We start from the raw sequence: 17,682 nt of genomic DNA, 5'->3' as shown, positions 1-17,682 counted from the left end.
GAGCCCTGGGGAGTGGGAGGAGGATGCTCACCAGCTGGTGCCATCGAATGCTCTGGCAAAAGTCAAGGTGCCCTGTGCACCTCCAGGGGAGCCCTGGGGTGTCCCCGGGTGCCGTGAGCATCCTCTGCACTGCTGCTGCCCCAGGGCCTGGTGGGACTGCTGCCGGGGGGTGGCGCAGGAGGGGCCAGTGGCCAGACCCATGCAGGGGGTCCCTGAGCTGTCAGCACCCCTGTGCCAGCACCTGGCAGGCCCTGTGCTGCTGCAGGAGCACAAACAGGCTCAGGAGGAGTGTGGGGCCGGGGCTGTCCCTGCCATGTCCCTCCTCGCCCGCTGCTCCTTCTGGCCGGCGCCACAGCCCCAGTGCCCAGTGTCCCTGGCCAGGGCTCGTTGTGCACGGCAGCCGGCCTTCGTGGTGTGCCGTGGAGGGGATGGATGGGCTGGCCACGGCAGGAGCAGGCAGCGGCCCCGGTTAATTAGCCCGTAGGGTTTGGCTGCTTGGGCTCCCCCCAGTCAGTGCTCAGTGCCCTGCGCCATGTAAAGCGATTAGGGAGGATTTGGGATAAGGGACATGACGCTTCCCAACCCAATTTAGGGCTGAGTAAAAAGCCATTAGGAGATCTCATTGTGGCTGGTGCTGCAGCCCCAACGCTGCCCTGTGGAGTGGGTGAGCTCCCGCGGGCCCCGGCCGGCTTTGGGATGCCCCGGGCAGGCAGGGTTGGTGGTAACCCCCGCCATGAGCGGGACCTGCGCAGTGCCCACAGCGGGGCTGCGGGTTCCTGCCAGCAATCCCGCCGTGAGCCCTTCCAGCCGCCGCAGCAAATTAAAAGGCCGATTCATGTTGAGTGATCCCTGGGGAAGGGGGGGGGGGGGGGCGGCTGAGCGCCGGGATCGAAGCCTGGCACGGCTCGGCTCGGCTCCACTCACGCTGCCTCTCCCGCGCGGGACTGCCCGGTCTCGGCGCTGCCCAGCCCCGTCCTGCGCTCCTGCCCCGGTGCCGCTCGTCCCCGGGCTGCGCCGTCCCGCGTGTCCCCGCGACCGGGAGGTGTCACCCCCTCGGTGCCGCCGGGCAGGGACTGGCCGTGGCCGTGGCGGGTGGGGGACGGGGTGGACCTTTGCCCGGGACGGGCTGCGGTGCCCTGCCTGCCTCTGCCTGCACACACCACAAATCCTGTGGCAGCTGCCGGGGAGAGGCTGCACCAGCCCCTCTGCGGCAAAATGGTCTCCGGCAGGAGCGGGGAGCGCATCGTCACCTGGGACCCCGCGGCCCTCGCACTTAACTCCTTCCAGCCTGCGGGGACAGGGGCGAGGCGGGTGGCCGGGCCCCCCCCGCCCCGAGCCGTGTCCGCCGGAGCTGTGCTGCCTGCACGTCCCCGTGTCCCCACCTCCCGCCAGCCCGGGGCCCCTTCCCGGTGCCGGTCCTCCCGGTGGCACCACCAGGCGAGGGGCTCCTGTGCCTCGGGCCGGCCCTGGCAGCCTGGGCGATGCCAGCACCGGGCCCCGGGCCCTGCGGTGCCGGAGAGGGGCGGTGCCCCGGGCCGGGGGGTGGATGGACTGCGAGGTTTGGGTGCTGTTGTGGTGCCGGTGGGTTGGAGCCTGGGCACCCTGGGGTGCTGCTCGCGTCTGTCGTGTGGAGCCGGGCAGTGCCCGTCCCGCGGGGTCGGAGCGGGCTGGGGCCGGGGGGCCCGGCCGTGCCGTCCGGCGGGTGCTGGTGGGCCGGGGCGCGGGGGCCGTGCGGGGCCGGAGTCCGGCCGCCTGCGCCGTTACATAAGAGCGGGAGCCGAGGCGGCCGTGGCTCGCCGTTGCCATGGAAACCAGCACGGTGATGTCGTCGGCCGGGTACCAGGCGATGAGGCGAGGCCCCCGCAGGCTCCGCTTTCCCCGTAGGGTCCCAGGGCCTCACCAGGCTGTGAGCATGTCCCCCCCTGCCAGGCTGCCCCCACCCCTGTGCCCCCGAGGCACCTCCCGGGCCCGCTCTGTCCCAGGGGGGAACGTGGGGTCCAGGCACCCCCCATCCTGCACCCTCGTGCCCATGAGCTGGGGATGGGCCTTGCCATTGTCCTGGAGGGCGTCTCTGTTGGCGTGGTGGACATCTCACATCCGTGCAGTCCCCGGAACTGGTGTGGGTGGGAGCAGTGGTGAGCAGGTGGGTGCCAGCCCATACCACTGCTGTTATCTAACGCGCGGTGGGTGCAGCACTTTAGACCAAACCTGGAGCAAGGAGAACATTGGGTCCCGGCTGAGAACCCCAACGCGCACACCCTTCGGTGCAGGACATGGGGCAGGGCACGTGCTAGTAATGCAGCACGTGGTGCTGGGCATGCGTCCAAGGTGGCTCCGGAGTGAGGCCGGTTGGACCCATGGGCTGGGGTGTTCTGGTGCTGCCGCCATGTCCGTTCCTGCCCAGGAGGAGCCTATGGGCTCTGCCCTGCAGTTTGGCTGTGCCATCAGGGACACTGCTGCCTCGCTGCACCGTGCTGGAGGAGCCTGGGGACCGGCGGGAGGCGGGGGGGCCAGGTTGTGGGTCAGCATCACCTGTGGCGCTTGGGGCTTCACCTCCTGGTCAGCCAGGAGCGCCGCGTCTGCCGGGGAAATTGCGGATGGTGAATCACCACTGCACGCAGGCAAACCGACTCCCAGGATCCCGAATATGAGTCAACTGGCAGGAGGCAGGCGGTCTTCAAAGGACCGGGCTGCTCCAAACGGTCGCAAGGTCTGTCCCAGGGCTGCTGTGGTGTGTGGGTGGCTGCACCGCCCTGGCCCATGGGTGGCCCCTGCAGTGTCCCTGTGTCCCTGGGCACTCCTGGGCTCTATGCAGCTCAAGGCTGGCGAAGGGGACAGCTCTCACACTGGGCCCAAAGCGTGGAGTAGGTTTGTAACCCTGCCTGTGCAAGCAGCCTGCCCAGCGGTGCTGCTGCCACCGGAGTATGATTGTCCTGGCTGCCCGGCCATGGTGTGGGGATGGGTGCATGGCGGGGAGCCCCACTCCTCCTGCCCAGGGCCAGGCCCAGGCCCAGCTGCCCAGGTTTCCCTGTGCTGCAGGGCCCATTGCCTGCCAAGCCGCTCTGCCCAGCACCATGTCCTTTGGCTCCCTGGCCCCACATGGCCCCTGCCCCCCTCCCCTCTGGGCCTCCGCTCAGGGCTGTGCTGCTCCGGCAGCACCGTTCTTGCTGCCGCTCCATTTCCAGCCTGATTTATTTCTGCTGCTCTGCAGCTCGGCTGTTTTCCTTGCTATTAAGCCGACTCTGGGTTTCTTCTGCACGAGGTCGTTAATGCAGCAAGCAGCCGTGGTCCTGTCCCAACAGCTCTGTGGGCTTTGTGCCACTGTGGGCGGCTCCGCTGCCCCGGGCAGAGCAGCAGCACCTGCCCTTGGTGGTGGCACCGCTGGACACCTCCCTACCTTGTGGTGCAGCTGGCATGGCTGCGGCCCCTGCTCCTGTGTTGCATGTCAGGGAGCAGGACCAGACATCCGGCCGCTCATCCCGCTCTCAGGCACCGCACTGGGACCATCCCCTTCTGCGGTGACGTGCTGAGCAGCCGGCTGGATCCTACCCCTCGAGACGCAGAGCTGCGGGCAGCCCCAGTGCGCTCACGCGCGGGCGCCCCACGCCGTGAGTTATTGCTGCCAGCCATCCTGCCGGGAGGGTTTCCCCTGGATCCACACCACTCACCTCACTGTGTGGATGCACTCCGGTGGGTCCGCGTGCTGGCCCAGCTGGGCAGGGCAGCGCGTGGCTCCTGGGGACAGGCAGCCCTTCCCCGTGCATGGCGCAGGAGGCGATGCTGGCAGCTGGGACGCAGGGGCTGCTATCACCTGTCCTGGGATCCGGTGTGAACATGGTGCCCCCCACCCCGGCAACCCTCCTGTGGGAGCTGGGGTGCAGCCGGGACCACTCGCAGTGGCAGCCCCACGGGGTGGATGCAGTCCTGGTACGGGCTGGGGTGGCGGCTGCCTGGCTGACCCAGCGGCATCTCTGCAGGCGATGGCAATCCCAAGGAGAGCAGCCCCTTCATCAACAGCACGGATCTGGAGAAGGGCAAAGAGTATGATGGCAAGAACATGGCCCTCTTTGAGGTAGGGCACGCGGGTGGCGGGGCAGGGAGGGTCCCTGGGGAGGGGGCCGAGCTGGGCAGCTGTCCCACAGCACCCCGACCTGCTCCCTGGCCACTGGGGCACGCCGGAGCCCGAGGCCAGGGTCCCCCAGCTGCCACAGCCATGCCCAGTGGGGCAGGTGGTGGGGTGGCATCTGGTGAAGTCCCCTGGTCCCGAGGCTGGCCAGGGTCCCAAGTGACTGTCCTCACGGCTCGGGGCTCTGCTCTCCGCAGGAGGAGATGGACACCAGCCCTATGGTCTCGTCCCTGCTGAGTGGGCTGGCCAACTACACCAACCTGCCGCAGGGCAGCCGGGAGCACGAGGAGGCTGAGAACAACGATGGGGGCAAGAAGAAGCCGGTGCAGGTGAGGGATGCAGCCCCTTCTCCTGACCCCTGCCTGTGCAGTGCCGGGCCATGGGCTGCCCTGGGGACAGCTGGCTCCCTCGGCCCCTGCTGGGGGGGGGTGGTTTCACCCAAGGTCCCTGGCTGAGTTGCAGGAGGAGCAGGACCCCTCGCTCCTCTGCCAGCCAGGCCTGTGAGCCCTGATGGCTGCCCGCTCCCTTGGCAGGCCCCGCGGATGGGCACCTTCATGGGCGTCTACCTGCCCTGCCTCCAGAACATCTTCGGGGTCATTCTCTTCCTGCGCCTCACCTGGGTGGTGGGGATCGCCGGCATCATGGAATCCTTCTGCATGGTCTTCCTCTGCTGCTCCTGTGTGAGTGATGGAGACGGCTGGGCCCCCGCTGGCCTTGTCTGGGGTCTGGGGGTCACCAGCCAGGCTGGCTGGGCTGTGGAGAGGTGCACTGGCTGCTGGCCCACCCTGCCCTGCCCCTGGCCCTGCCCTGCCCCTGGCCCTGCCCTGCCCCTGGCCCTGCCCCACTTACAGCAAGGAGAAGCCTCCGGCTTCCCAAAGGAATCAGCAGCAGAACAGTGCTCAAATGGCGACCCAGATTGTAGCTGCCGTGTGGGGGAGATGTGGCGGGGGGTCCCCTGCTCTGGCCCTGCACGCCGTGTTGCAGTGAGCCATCCTACCAGGAGAGTGACCCCAAGGCAGAGGCTGGGGCGGCTGAACATGGGCAGTGTCCTTGGCAGCCTGAGGACCCCCCCCTGCCCCTCACAGTGCTGCTGGTCCCTCCAAGGGGCTCAGCCCCCCAGCTCTGCTGCTGGCCAGCAACTCTGCCTGCCCATCCATCCATCCGGTTCTCCCCAGGAATCCTGGCCCTGTGGCACATATCATGGTGGCCCCAGGGAACCCCATGTCCCAGCATGGTCCCAGCTGTCCCTTCCCGCTCCCCTGTCCCTCTCCCCCAGTGAGGAGGGAGCTCTGCCGGGTGCTGACAATGTGTTTCTTCCTGCAGACAATGCTGACAGCCATTTCCATGAGTGCAATCGCCACCAACGGCGTGGTGCCAGGTAGAGCCGAGCCCGTGTCTGTATGTGTGCCAGGGGCAAGGGGAGCTGGCTGCCTGCCGCGTCGGGCGCCTGTGGGGATCCCTGTGCCCCAGAAGGGCTGGGCCAAGTGTGGCAAAGGGCTTTTCCTAGAGAGCATCCCCCCGTGGCTGTCCCGCTCCCTGGGCCATGCTGGCCGAGCTCTGTGGCTGCCCTGTGCCACGCACGGGAGGGCAGACATCTCTGCCAGCCGCTCCCCGGCCTTCTGCCACCAGCCTGCGTGGGTTCCCCGTGGCCCTGGGGTAGCACGGAGCAGGAGCTGCCACGCGTCCCCAGAGCCGTGAGGTGCAGATGGCAGCGAGAGCCGCCAGCCACGGCTCCTCCCTCTGCCAGACTGGTGAGCCCGCGGGGGAGCCAGGGAGACATGCCGGCAGGAGGATGGGGAGCTGGGCGTGCCGGGCACTCTGGGCTGGGTGGTGGGGTGGCCTCTCCCACCGGTCTCCCCAAGCCACGTCAGATGTGAGGACATTGCTGTGTGCGGACTCTACCCCTGGGGAGGCACTGGCAGGGTCTGGCTGTGTGGGTGCCCCTGGGCTGCTCCCCCAGAGTGTGCCCAGCTCTGCAGAGCCCTGGGGAACTGGGAGCGGGTGAGCTGCACCAGCCCAACTAGTCCGCTGAGCTGGGCATGGCACTGACAGCCCCAGCACAGGGTGTAATTAAAGCTATTTATCATCCTGCTGCCGCAGTGGGACCATCGATCCCGGCAGCCTGGCTTTAAGGGCTCCTCTGGGAGGATGGAGCAGGGCATGGCCCATGTCCCTGGGGCTCCAGCGCCTGTTCTGGCATCCCAGGGACACATCTCCCTGCGGCCATCACACCTGGCTGCTGGGCTCCTGGGGAATGGCTCTGCCAGTGTGGTTGCTTCTGCTCCAGGGCCCTGGGGAGTGCATCCTGCTCTCTGATGGAGCGGGGTCCAGGGCTGCCCTGGCTCCATCCTGCCCTCCAGGATGCCTGGCAGGGCTGGGGGTGCTTCTGGGGTCTGGCTGGGACCCACCTTTGCTCTCTCCGGCAGCGGGTGGCTCCTACTACATGATCTCGCGCTCCCTGGGACCTGAGTTTGGTGGGGCCGTGGGGCTCTGCTTCTACCTGGGCACCACCTTTGCCGGCGCCATGTACATTCTGGGCACCATCGAAATCCTGTTGGTACGTGCCTGGTCCTTCCCCCCATGTGATGCCAAGGGCTTAGGTCCTGGCAGGGCAGCTCTGCCCTCGCTTGCCTGTGCTGCCCGCTCCTTGTGGCCTGTCAGGGAGCTGAGGCTTTGCAGTGGGGCCAAGGGACCCTTTCCCAGGGTCCCCTCCGCAGGGCTGTTAGCCAGGCAGTGATGCCATGACTCTCTCCCAGGCCTACATCTTCCCAGCCATGGCCATCTTCAAGGCAGAGGACGCCAGTGGAGAGGCAGCCGCAATGCTCAACAACATGCGCGTGTATGGCACCTGCGTGTTGACCTGCATGGCCACCGTGGTGTTTGTGGGGGTCAAGTACGTCAACAAGTTTGCCCTGGTCTTCCTGGGCTGTGTCATCCTCTCCATCCTCGCCATCTACGCCGGTGTCATCAAGTCGGCCTTTGACCCACCAAGCTTCCCGTGAGTATGGCGTCCCGCGGGGCTCTGGTGGGGCTGAGGTGTGCAGGTGCACGGCTGAGTGTCTGCTCCCCCCCAGGATCTGCCTCCTGGGCAACAGGACCCTCTCACGCCATGGCTTCGACCTCTGCACCAAGATGGTGGTGGAGGGGAACGAGACAGTGGGCTCCAAGCTCTGGGAGCTCTTCTGCACCTCCCGCTTCCTCAACGCCACCTGTGATGAGTACTTCACCATGAACAACGTGACCGAGATCGAGGGCATCCCCGGCGCGGCCAGCGGCCTTATCCAAGGTGGGCACGGCATGGGAACAGAGGCACAGGGACAGAGACATGGGGATGGAGAAGCGGGGACGGAGGTATGGGGATGTGGGCAGGGCACAGAGGTGCAGAACAAGCCCCAGGGGAACCATGGTGTGGCAGTGGCCATGCCTGCCAGGCAGCTCTGCTGGCAGGGCTGGTGGAGGGGCCAGTGCTGTGGGGGGGCTGTCGTGCACACAGGCAGCCGGCCTCACGGGCGTGCCAGGCAGGTGTTGTGGGGGCAGGTGGGCAGTGCCAGGTCCAGGTGAGGGGGTGCGTGGGCAATCCCTGCTGTGGGCTGCTCTGCCCCTCAAGCACAGTGAGCCGGGCTCACACCGTGCCAGGCAGCGGGACGGACTCCTGCACCGCGTGACCGAGCTGGGCACTGCGGCTGCCCACATGCGGTCTGTGCCAGCCAGACCACAGTGGGCTGGCTCCAAAGGATGCCTGAAGTCTGGGGAGGAATAAATCCTCCCTCTGCTTCCTCTTGGCCTGGAGAAAGGCTGGTATCGATCTGAGGTTTCATGAGAAGCGATCGCCCCTTGGGGGCACTTTGCTGCTGCGGCCGCAGCTGCACTGGTAGAGTGGCCAGGGCCGCAGGAAAACTCTTGAATTTGTTGGGAGGAGCCACTTTTGACCTGTTTTTCTGGAGCTGATGGTACGTTTGCCAGGTGCTCATACTCTGCAGTGGGCATCAGAGGCTGATGCTCAGTGCCACACTCAGAGGGCATTTGCAGACCCCTGCTCCACAGGGCTGTGCCGGCAGGACCTGCTCTGGGCACTCCCGCGCCAGGGTGCACGTCAGGGCTCAGGAGTGCAGTACCCTGTTGGGCTTCCCTGCCTGTGGAGCTGTGAGCAGGATCAGCCCTCCCCTGGTGCAGCAGCCGGGCCGGGTGCTCCTGCGGTGCTAGGCTGGGTGTCGGGGCAGTGGCTGTGCAGCACGCCAGGTGCACGCAGTGAGCTCATGGCGGCTCCGTCTCCGGTGGGTCCTTTGGAGCAGGGCAGGAGCTGGGACACCTGGGCACAGCTGGCACTTGCCACGGGGCAGCCCCAGCTGTGTCTCTGGTGGGCACCAAGGCTGAGACAGTGCTGGGGCAGCTGTGGGGCCACTCCAGCCTGTTCCTGCCATGGTGGCTGCATGGACCCAGCTGCAGGAGCTTGGGCTTTGCTAAGTGTGTGGTGCTTGGGAGTGGGGGCTGCCAGCACTGTCTGGCACCTGAGAGTGGTCAGGGGAGGTCACACAGCTGGGGAGGGGTGCTCAGTGCTGGGTGCTGAGGGCTGGCCCCTGGGGGGCCCCTTTGAACCCGCTTAGCAGCCCCTTTGCAATGTCATGGCGAGGGCTGTCTGCCTCTCCCTGCCTGCCCGGGGCATTGGCTGCTCTCTGCTGCTCCAGTTTCTCACCACGATCTGTGGCCAAGGCAGCACGCGGAGGGACACTAAGCCTGTTACATCAGCCCCGCGCTCGTAATCCCATCAAAAACATTATCAAGTTACTTTGACACGATCCACTTTCCTTAAACCTGTGTTGATCAGCATTAATTATATTACCTTCTTAATTATTTGCTACTACAATCCCATGTCAGCTGCTCCAGTATCTTGCAGGGACAACGCCAGCAGCAGGACAGACCTGCTCTGGTCACCCACCTGCACCGCCGGGCCTGTCCCCAGGCTGGGTGTTTCGGCACATCTGTGACAGGCTGGGGATGCCACATCCCTTGCCTGCCGGATGCCAGCGGCCCCGGCTGCCAGCTGTGCCAGCTGCTTAGCGAGGCTGGGGGCGGCAGCGCTGGACACCCCTGTGCTCCGTCCCTTTGGGCTGCGGGGCGGGAGGGTGCTGTGCCGGGCGCAGGCGGTTCTCCGGCATCTCCTCACGCCAGCGGCGCTGCCCGGCCTCCTGCCTCCTCGCAGAGAACCTCTGGAGCTCGTACCTGACCAAGGGCGTGATCGTGGAGAAGCGGGGGCTGCCCTCCGTGAGCCCCCCCGACACCCCGGTGGACATGGACCAGCCCTACGTCTTCAGCGACATGACCTCCTACTTCACCCTGCTCGTCGGCATTTACTTCCCCTCGGTCACAGGTGGGAGCTGCCGCCGCCGGTCCCGCTCACGTGCCGCGGGGCACCGGCGGGCGCACGTGCCGCGGGGCGTGCTCCCGCGGAGCCCCACGTGCACCCGCTGCCGGTGCTGGGGAGGGGGGGGGCAGGGCCGCGGGGGTGGATCACAGCCTGCGCCTCCCACGCAGCCGCCCGCGCTCCAGATCTGACGGTGCCGCTCGGCGCCGCGCTGACGTCCCGCGGCTCCGGTATTTATAGCTGCCCGGGGGCGGAGGAGCCCCCCCCCCGCCCCAGTCCCGCTGCAGAGCCGCCGCGGGGCACAGCCCGCCAGGTCCCGCCTGCAGCTCTGCCGGTACCCCGGAGCCGGTGGGACCCCAGGGCTGTCCCAGGCACGGTGATCGCTGGCGGGGTCCGGCACCGGACAGGTCCTGCGACGCCGCTTGGCACACGGACCCCGGCACCTTCCCACCCGGTGGCCGCTTACCGGCGTGTCCCGGTTTTTGCGTGGTGCGTGTGCCCGCAGCGATGGGGGCTGGCTGCGGGGTCCTGCTCCGCCGAGCGCGGTGGGACGGCAGTGTCCGACCTGCCGTGTCCCAGCCTGGCCTCCCGCCTTCCCAGAGCGGTGCCGAGGCCGGAGTCTGTCCCTGTCACTGCTGCAGTCACCGTCCCTGCTTGAGCTAATTAAGGGCTAATGAGACTTAAGAGCGTTTTGAGCCTAATCCTTAAGTGGCCTCAGACTGCGGCTCGGGGCGGGGGGGGGAAGTGCTGGGGGGATGCAGGGAGCAGGCTGGGTGCTGTGTGCCCGCTCCCCGGCCTGGCACGCCGCCGAGCCGCTGCCCTGCCGCGCCTGGGGCTCGCACAGTGCCGGGCGTGAGCTCTCCTGGGACCGGAGAGGGCTGCGTCTCTGCCCGCCGTGGCACCGTCCCCTCTTTCCCCAGGCATCATGGCTGGCTCCAACCGCTCTGGAGACCTGCGGGACGCGCAGAAGTCCATCCCCACGGGCACCATCTTGGCCATCGCCACCACCTCTGCGGTCTGTATCCTTCAGGGCTCGCCTGGGCCATGGGGCCAGGGGCGGGTGGGTTTGCTGTGTGGGACGGACCCGCTCGGGTGCCCCACCGGGTGGGGCTGGGGGTCCCGGTGTCCCCTGGCAAGGAGTGGGTGGGAATCCCCGTCCTCCTGGCTCTCCTTGACTGCCCCGCAGATATCAGCTCCGTTGTCCTCTTCGGGGCATGCATCGAGGGAGTCGTCCTGCGTGACAAGTGAGTGTCCTGGGGCCGTGCAGGTCGGCATGGGGGAAGCCCAGCAGCCTCGAGGGGAGGTGGGGGCTTGGGAGGGCCTGCAGCTGGGACACACTGGGTGGACAGGGTGGCACAGAGGGTCCGCAGGGGTCCCGGGGTGAGAGCGCTGGGGTGGGGGGGGGTCTCAGGGGGACCCGAGCTTGTAACAAACACTGGTGGCTCATGCGTGCCCTGACATATCCCCCCCAGTGTTTTGCTGCACATCCGCAGCCCTTCTTCCCGCTCCAGGGCTGCAGGCAGCGTGCTTGTTTGTCAACAGGCAGGGCTGTTGACAGGGCTGCCTATCTGGGGCAGCCCAGCTTGCTGCACACGGCAGGTGACACTTCTGGGTCGCCAGCACCAACGCAAACAGGATCCAACCGCACGCGGCCTTACTTGGCCCCCTCCTGGCGCAGGGGATGGGAAGCCCCCGGCCCACACCTTCCCCTTGCCCTCCCAGGGCCATGGGTGGGGGGTGGGGATGGACCCCAGCTACCTGAGACCCCCCTGCCTTGCTTGCCCCCCATGGAGGGTGGGGGCCATCAGCAGCCGGGGCAGGGCCCGTCTCCGGTCCCATGTCTCCCCTCCCCAGCGGTGTCCCTCAGTGGCTGACCTGCCCGAGGGGCTGGGTTGTGCTGTCGTGGTGGCGCTGGCGCTCTTGGGGCTCGGCCATGGGATGGAACCGTGGGTGATGCTGGTGCCCCGCAGGTTTGGTGAAGCTGTCAACGGGAACCTGGTGGTTGGCACCCTGGCGTGGCCATCCCCATGGGTCATTGTCATCGGCTCCTTCTTCTCCACGTGTGGGGCTGGGCTGCAGAGTCTCACTGGAGCCCCTCGCCTCCTGCAAGCCATCTCCAGGGACGGGATCGTGCCCTTCCTCAGGGTAGGCACCCCCCCGAGCCTGGCACTGCTGGCCCTGAGCACCCCGCGCTGCCTCCTCCCGGCACCGCCACCTGCCGCAGCCGCACAGCTGCCCTGTCCTGTCCCGCCGGCACCGGCTGGGCCGTTGTGGTGGGTTTGGCCACGGTGTCGGTGGGAGGAGAGTGCTGGGAAAGGTCAGGATCCCCCCCCCCCCGCTGTGCCGCTTCATATTTTATCTGCTCTCTGAAGACGTGTTCTCACAACCTCATCGCTCCAAATCCAACCCGACAGCTCCCCCCAGGGAAGAGCAGGCTAATTTTATCCTCCCTCCTTCACCCTGCCAGCCCCAGCCAGAGCTCTTGCTCGTTTGCGCTGCCTGCACCCTCTAATGCGTCCAGACACGTGCCCCCGGCCCCCGCCCTCACACCCGCACTCCACGCTGGCTGTAGCCAGGCTGAGCTGGGCTCATCCCTGGGTGGGTGTCCCGGGGGGACAGGGGCTGCTCTGGATGCAGGGAGAGCCGCGGAGTCTGCTGGGAACAGGGCTGTACCGGCAGCGGGAGCCAGTCCTGCCGGCCCTGGAACCGCTCCCCCAGCGGGACCCGGCTCGGGACATGTGCCAGCCAACTCGCGGCAGTGCTCGCGTGGCCCCGGCGCACCCAGTCCCTGCTTCCAGCCAGGGCCGGGTGGATGGGAGGGTCCAGCGCCATCAGGTTGTGCCGAGGACCCTCACCCAGGGCCACGCAGCGCCGGCATCTCAGACCCCTGACGCACCCCTCTCCCCCCTCTGCTCCCAGGTCTTCGGCCACGGCAAAGCCAACGGGGAGCCGACGTGGGCCCTGCTGCTCACGGCCTGCATCTGTGAGATCGGAATCCTGATCGCTTCCCTGGACGAGGTGGCTCCCATCCTCTCCATGTAGGCAGCATGCTCTGTCCACCCACATCTTCGCGAGCAGCAGACGGGCCCGTGCCCCCTTGCCCCGGCCAGGCGGGTGGTGCATGTGGGTCTCTGCTCCTCGGGGGGGGGACACCCCCACCACCGTGGCCCCTGCCTGGGAAGAGGGGAGCCCTACAGGGAGCCCAGGGACCCTCCTCAGCCAGCATGGCCTGGTTGCTCCACAGCCCCGGCTCCCCGTCCGTTCGCGGGGCCCGCTCCTGCACTGGCCACCCCGGGGCTGGGAGGTGCAGCGGGGCCTGGCTGCGGCCCCGGTCTGGCCCGGTGCGCCCCGCTCAGCCTTGTGCTCTCCCCTGCAGGTTTTTCCTCATGTGCTACATGTTTGTCAACCTGGCGTGTGCTGTGCAGACACTGTTGCGGACACCCAACTGGCGTCCCCGCTTTCGCTACTACCACTGGTGAGCTGGGATGGGGTGGGGTGGGACAGGAACAGATGGGATGGGGTGTCCTGCCACCCCCTGAGCCACCCCGGGTCAGGGACCCTGGCACCACTGCTGGGGCATGCTTGATGGCATGGTGCTCTCTGCAGGACCCTGTCCTTCCTGGGCATGAGCCTCTGCCTGGCACTGATGTTCATCTGCTCCTGGTACTACGCACTGGTTGCCATGCTGATCGCTGGCCTCATCTACAAATACATCGAGTACCGCGGGTAAGCGTGGCCGCAGGGCCGCAGACCCTGCCCAGAACTGACAGCCATCCCTCGGTGCGGGCTGCTCCTTGTGGGATGTTCTGGGGCGCTGGTGCAGTGTTCCGTGGCTGGAGCCGTGGGGATCCCTTATGTGCTGCTGGTTCCTGCAGGGCAGAGAAGGAGTGGGGTGACGGGATCCGGGGGCTGTCCCTGAGTGCAGCCCGCTACGCCCTGCTGCGGCTGGAGGAGGGTCCCCCACACACCAAGAACTGGAGGTGAGACCAGGCTGGGGTGGGGGGCATGGGGGGCTGGGGCAGGGGCCAGCCAGGGCACGGGCACTAACTGCAGGACTGTCCTTCTAGGCCGCAGCTGCTCGTCCTGGTCCGTGGCGATCAGGAGCAGAACGTGGTGCACCCACAGCTCCTGTCCTTCACGTCACAGCTCAAGGCTGGTAAGGGCCTCACCATCGTGGCCTCCGTGCTGGAAGGGACGTTCCTGGACAACCACCCACAGGCGCAGAGGGCAGAGGAGGTGAGAGCTTCCCGCACAGGGGCTGCTGACTGTGCCGGGCCAGGTTCTGCCAGCAGCGGGTGCCCGTGTGGTGTTTCTGCCACACGGCCAGGGCTGGTGGCTCTGACTGGCCAGGAGAACACCGGGGTGGCACCGGGCAGAGCTTGAAGACTCCATGCTTCACTGGTGCTCGGGGCACTGTGAGGGCCTCCAGACCCCTGTCTCCCTCCCCAGACAAGAGACACCAGCGCCAGCTAGGCACTGGTCCCAGTCTTGGCCAGCTGCTGCGGGGCTTGGCACGGCACAGCACGGCACGGTGCCTGGCCAGGGGCTGCAGCAGCCCCTCAGTTGCCACACGGCTGCTGCAGCCCCGACCGTCCCCACGGCCCCTGTGGTCCCCACAGCGCCCTCGGCCCCGGTGCCAGGCAGGGTGGGAGCCAGGAGCCTTTCCCTGCTGGAGTGAGAGCCCTTCCTGCCCCCTGTACCTCTGCACCAGCCGGGCAGCACATTAATGAGATTAAGCCGTCGGAAGCAAACAGTTTCTTTCCCATGCAAACATGTTATAATTTCTCTGAGTAAATAACTCTAATTGCTGCTCCGCCGCCCGTCAGAGCCCTGGCACGGGGACACCCTCCGCTCAGCACAGCGCAGAGCCATGTGCCAGCTCTGCTCACCGCCGGGCCTCACCCTTCCCGGCCCAGAGCCACCAGCCTGGCATGGGGCAGAGAGACCTGGGCACTCCGCGGGGACCTGCGCCCCTCACCCTGCACTCCTCACCCCACACCCAGTACCCCTCACCCTGCACTCTGCCTGGCCAGGGTGCCGCTGCTGGGGCTGGCGGCCGCAGTGCCTGCGGCAGGTGCCTGTCCCCGGGCTCTGTGGTCTCTGACCCCCCTCTCCCACCACCAGTCCATCCGCCGCCTGATGGAAGCAGAGAAGGTGAAGGGCTTTTGCCAGGTGGTCATCTCCTCCAACCTGCGGGACGGCATGTCCCACCTCATCCAGTCCAGCGGGCTGGGGGGGCTGCAGCACAACACGGTGCTGGTGGGCTGGCCACGCAGCTGGCGCCAGAAGGAGGACCACCAGACCTGGAGGAACTTCATTGGTAGGCACCGCGGAGGGTGGGTGCCACTGGGCTGGGGGGGGGGGGGGTGTGCTGCAAGACGCTGCGGCTGACTTGGCCCTTCCCCTCCCAGAACTGGTGCGAGAGACCACGGCCGGGCACCTGGCCTTGCTGGTGGCCAAGAATGTTGCCATGTTCCCGGGCAACCAGGAGCGGTTCTCGGAGGGCCACATTGATGTCTGGTGGATCGTCCATGACGGGGGGATGCTCATGCTGTTGCCCTTCCTCCTGCGGCACCACAAGGTAGCTCTGGCCCCGTGGCGTGGGCGTGGGGCAGGGGGCTGGGCCCAGGGCCTTCCCACCCCTGAGCCGTCCCCATGCTTCCTTTCCTCACAGGTCTGGCGCAAGTGCAAGATGCGTATCTTCACGGTGGCGCAGATGGATGACAACAGCATCCAGATGAAGAAGGACCTGACCACGTTCCTGTACCACTTGCGCATCACTGCAGAGGTGGAGGTGGTGGAGATGGTGAGTGCTGGGATGGGGGCATGTGCCACAGCCTGGGATGCTGCGCATGGGAGAGCCAGGCAGATCCTGCCACGGGGGGACATAGCACCATGGGAGGACACAGCATCACAGGAACATGCAGCTCCACAGGGGGATGTAGTACCATGGGGATACATAGGTCCACAGGGACATGCAGGGCCAGGCTGGGAGCAGTGGATGCAGCTCACCCTGCCCCATGGTTTCTTCTGTGTGTCCCCCACAGCATGAGAGCGACATCTCTGCCTACACCTACGAGAAGACGCTGGTGATGGAGCAGCGCTCCCAGATCCTCAAGCAAATGCACCTCACCAAAAATGAGCGGGAACGGGAGGTGAGGATGCAGGGTGGCTTGGGTGGGTTCTGGCCCCTGTGGTGGCTGTGCCACTGGCTGAGCTGCCTCGTGGCTTTATGCACTCATCCTGCTGGGAGCTGGGGCTGCAGGCTGGGGGCTGCCTGGCCAAACGCTCTTCTGCTCCACTCCCCTGGCTGACCCTCTCCTGCACAGATCCAGAGCATCACAGACGAGTCCCGTGGCTCCATCCGGCGTAAGAACCCGCCTAACACACGCCTGCGCCTGAGCGTCCCTGAGGAGCAGGTGGGCGACGGTGAGGAGAAGCCGGAGGAGGAGGTGAGGGGCTGCACCAGGACGGGGCCCGGGCAGGCGGCTGGCCCCGGCCCCTGCCCACCATCCCCCTCTCCTCTCTGCAGGTCCAGCTCATCCATGACAAAAACGCCACCACCTTCTCCAGCAGCTCCCAGTCCCCTGGCGACGAGGTGGAGACGGCCCCTGAGAAGGTGCATCTCACCTGGACCAAGGAGAAGTCTGTTGCAGAGAAGAACAAGAGCAAGAGCCCCGTCAGCCCTGAGGGCATCAAGGACTTCTTCAATATGAAGCCGTACGGCCCTGCATGCTGCCACCCCATCCCACCCACACCCTGCGTCCCTGGCCATCCCTGCCCAGCCAAGCGGGTGCAGGCAGGGGCCAGCAGCACTGGCCAGGTCCTTGCTCTGAGGGGGGATTTCCAGCAGCCTGGATCCCCTGAGCTCGCCCCTGTGGAGGGGCTGGGTGGGAGGTGGGGTGGGGGCCTCGTGCAGATGTGTGCAAGGGACGTGGCGTCTGGGCAGTGTGCACTTTGGGGATTCAGGGTGCACACCCAGCACTCACCTCCTCTCTTTCTCTCCCTCTCTCTATCTCCACCCCCGGCCATGTCGTGCTCCTGGCAGGGAGTGGGAGAACCTGTAAGTCTGGGTTTGGCTGGGTGCTGGGTCCTGGGGGGGGGGAACTGGGCCACTGCTCGTGGGGCAATGCACCCAGAGCCATCGGGGTTGCCCCCATGTGCGAGGGCAGCTTGGTGCACCGTGACAGCTGCTGCTGGCACGGTGCTAGACGGCTCACCCGGGCGGCGTGTGGGGGCCGTGGCTGCCAGCCCCTGCGCAGACTCTGCACATCGTGCACTGCCCGCACCGCGTGCTCCCTGTCTGCCCCGTTACGCTGCCGGCAGCTTCTGCAAGCCTGGGCTTGGGCACCCGTGGCGATTGTCACATCATCTGCTCCTGCTTGCTCCCACGTGGCTCGGCCCCAAGCAGCCGTGGTGTGCCACTGCCTGCGGTCATCATGCATGACCCTGCAACTCATGGCCGCCGGTGCACGCTCAGAGCCACCAGCTGCTGTGTGGGGCAAAGCTTACTGCGCCCTGAGCTCATGCCACAGCCTAGCCCTGGACCCCTCTGGGGCAGGAGGACAGCCCACCCTGTGGTCCCTTCGGTCCGGTGTGGGGCTGGAGACCAGCTATGCCCATTTCTGTGCCCACACGTGCTCTCGCCCCCAGGAACCAGTCCAACGTGCGGAGGATGCACACGGCTGTGAAGCTTAACGAGGTGATCGTGAAGAAGTCCCAGGATGCCAAGTTGGTCCTGCTGAACATGCCGGGGCCTCCCCGCAACCGTAAAGGGGATGAGAACTGTATCCTTCCTGTGGGGCCGCTGCCTCGGGGCTGGTGCCAAGACCCCTCTCCACAGGGGTGGCCGGGGGCCAGGGGGCTGTGTCTTCCCCAAGGCTGGTGGAGCTTGCAGGTGAGTGTCGGGGCACAGGTCCAGCGCCTGAGCCCAGACCTCATTGCGTGTCCCATCTCTGGCTGGGCCCAACAGCCATCATTGGCACCAGCCTGCCTGTCTGGCAAAGCTGACACCTGTGGGGTGGGTGGTGGGGCCATGTGACGTTGCACCCACATGCGTGAGTGTGACAGCACATCGCAGGGGTGCAGGCAGAGATCTGCGAGGCTCGGCAGGCTGCTGGGGTGGGCTCAGCCACAATTCTCATCGCATGGTGCCAGCATGGGTGGGCTCCCTCAGCTCAGGCCTGACCCCACC

At 66.8% G+C, this 17,682-nt stretch overlaps 1 protein-coding gene across 3 annotated transcripts in view; it reads left to right on the top strand.

Annotated features, from left to right (window-relative positions):
• Positions 1 to 17,682, top strand: part of SLC12A5 (solute carrier family 12 member 5) — a 33,801-nt gene that overhangs the window by 10,944 nt on the left and 5,175 nt on the right. For all 3 annotated transcript variants that reach the window (XM_075768574.1, XM_075768573.1, XM_075768575.1), the window contains exons 2-25: positions 3,978 to 4,072; positions 4,324 to 4,455; positions 4,660 to 4,806; positions 5,450 to 5,504; positions 6,553 to 6,683; positions 6,883 to 7,124; positions 7,201 to 7,412; positions 9,327 to 9,494; positions 10,409 to 10,507; positions 10,675 to 10,732; positions 11,459 to 11,633; positions 12,408 to 12,526; positions 12,865 to 12,963; positions 13,095 to 13,214; positions 13,364 to 13,468; positions 13,556 to 13,724; positions 14,613 to 14,808; positions 14,900 to 15,069; positions 15,163 to 15,294; positions 15,536 to 15,643; positions 15,818 to 15,940; positions 16,021 to 16,208; positions 16,537 to 16,551; positions 17,142 to 17,275. In XM_075768574.1, the coding sequence (XP_075624689.1) occupies positions 3,978 to 4,072; positions 4,324 to 4,455; positions 4,660 to 4,806; positions 5,450 to 5,504; positions 6,553 to 6,683; positions 6,883 to 7,124; positions 7,201 to 7,412; positions 9,327 to 9,494; positions 10,409 to 10,507; positions 10,675 to 10,732; positions 11,459 to 11,633; positions 12,408 to 12,526; positions 12,865 to 12,963; positions 13,095 to 13,214; positions 13,364 to 13,468; positions 13,556 to 13,724; positions 14,613 to 14,808; positions 14,900 to 15,069; positions 15,163 to 15,294; positions 15,536 to 15,643; positions 15,818 to 15,940; positions 16,021 to 16,208; positions 16,537 to 16,551; positions 17,142 to 17,275 (3,192 nt within the window). The remainder of the gene's footprint in view (positions 1 to 3,977; positions 4,073 to 4,323; positions 4,456 to 4,659; positions 4,807 to 5,449; positions 5,505 to 6,552; positions 6,684 to 6,882; positions 7,125 to 7,200; positions 7,413 to 9,326; positions 9,495 to 10,408; positions 10,508 to 10,674; positions 10,733 to 11,458; positions 11,634 to 12,407; positions 12,527 to 12,864; positions 12,964 to 13,094; positions 13,215 to 13,363; positions 13,469 to 13,555; positions 13,725 to 14,612; positions 14,809 to 14,899; positions 15,070 to 15,162; positions 15,295 to 15,535; positions 15,644 to 15,817; positions 15,941 to 16,020; positions 16,209 to 16,536; positions 16,552 to 17,141; positions 17,276 to 17,682) is intronic.

The sequence above is a fragment of the Balearica regulorum genome, chromosome 16, assembly GCF_011004875.1.
Source record: "Balearica regulorum gibbericeps isolate bBalReg1 chromosome 16, bBalReg1.pri, whole genome shotgun sequence".
Classification (NCBI taxonomy): domain Eukaryota; kingdom Metazoa; phylum Chordata; class Aves; order Gruiformes; family Gruidae; genus Balearica; species Balearica regulorum.
Note: the sequence above shows the minus strand (reverse complement) of the source record. Positions and strands in the feature narration are given on the sequence as shown.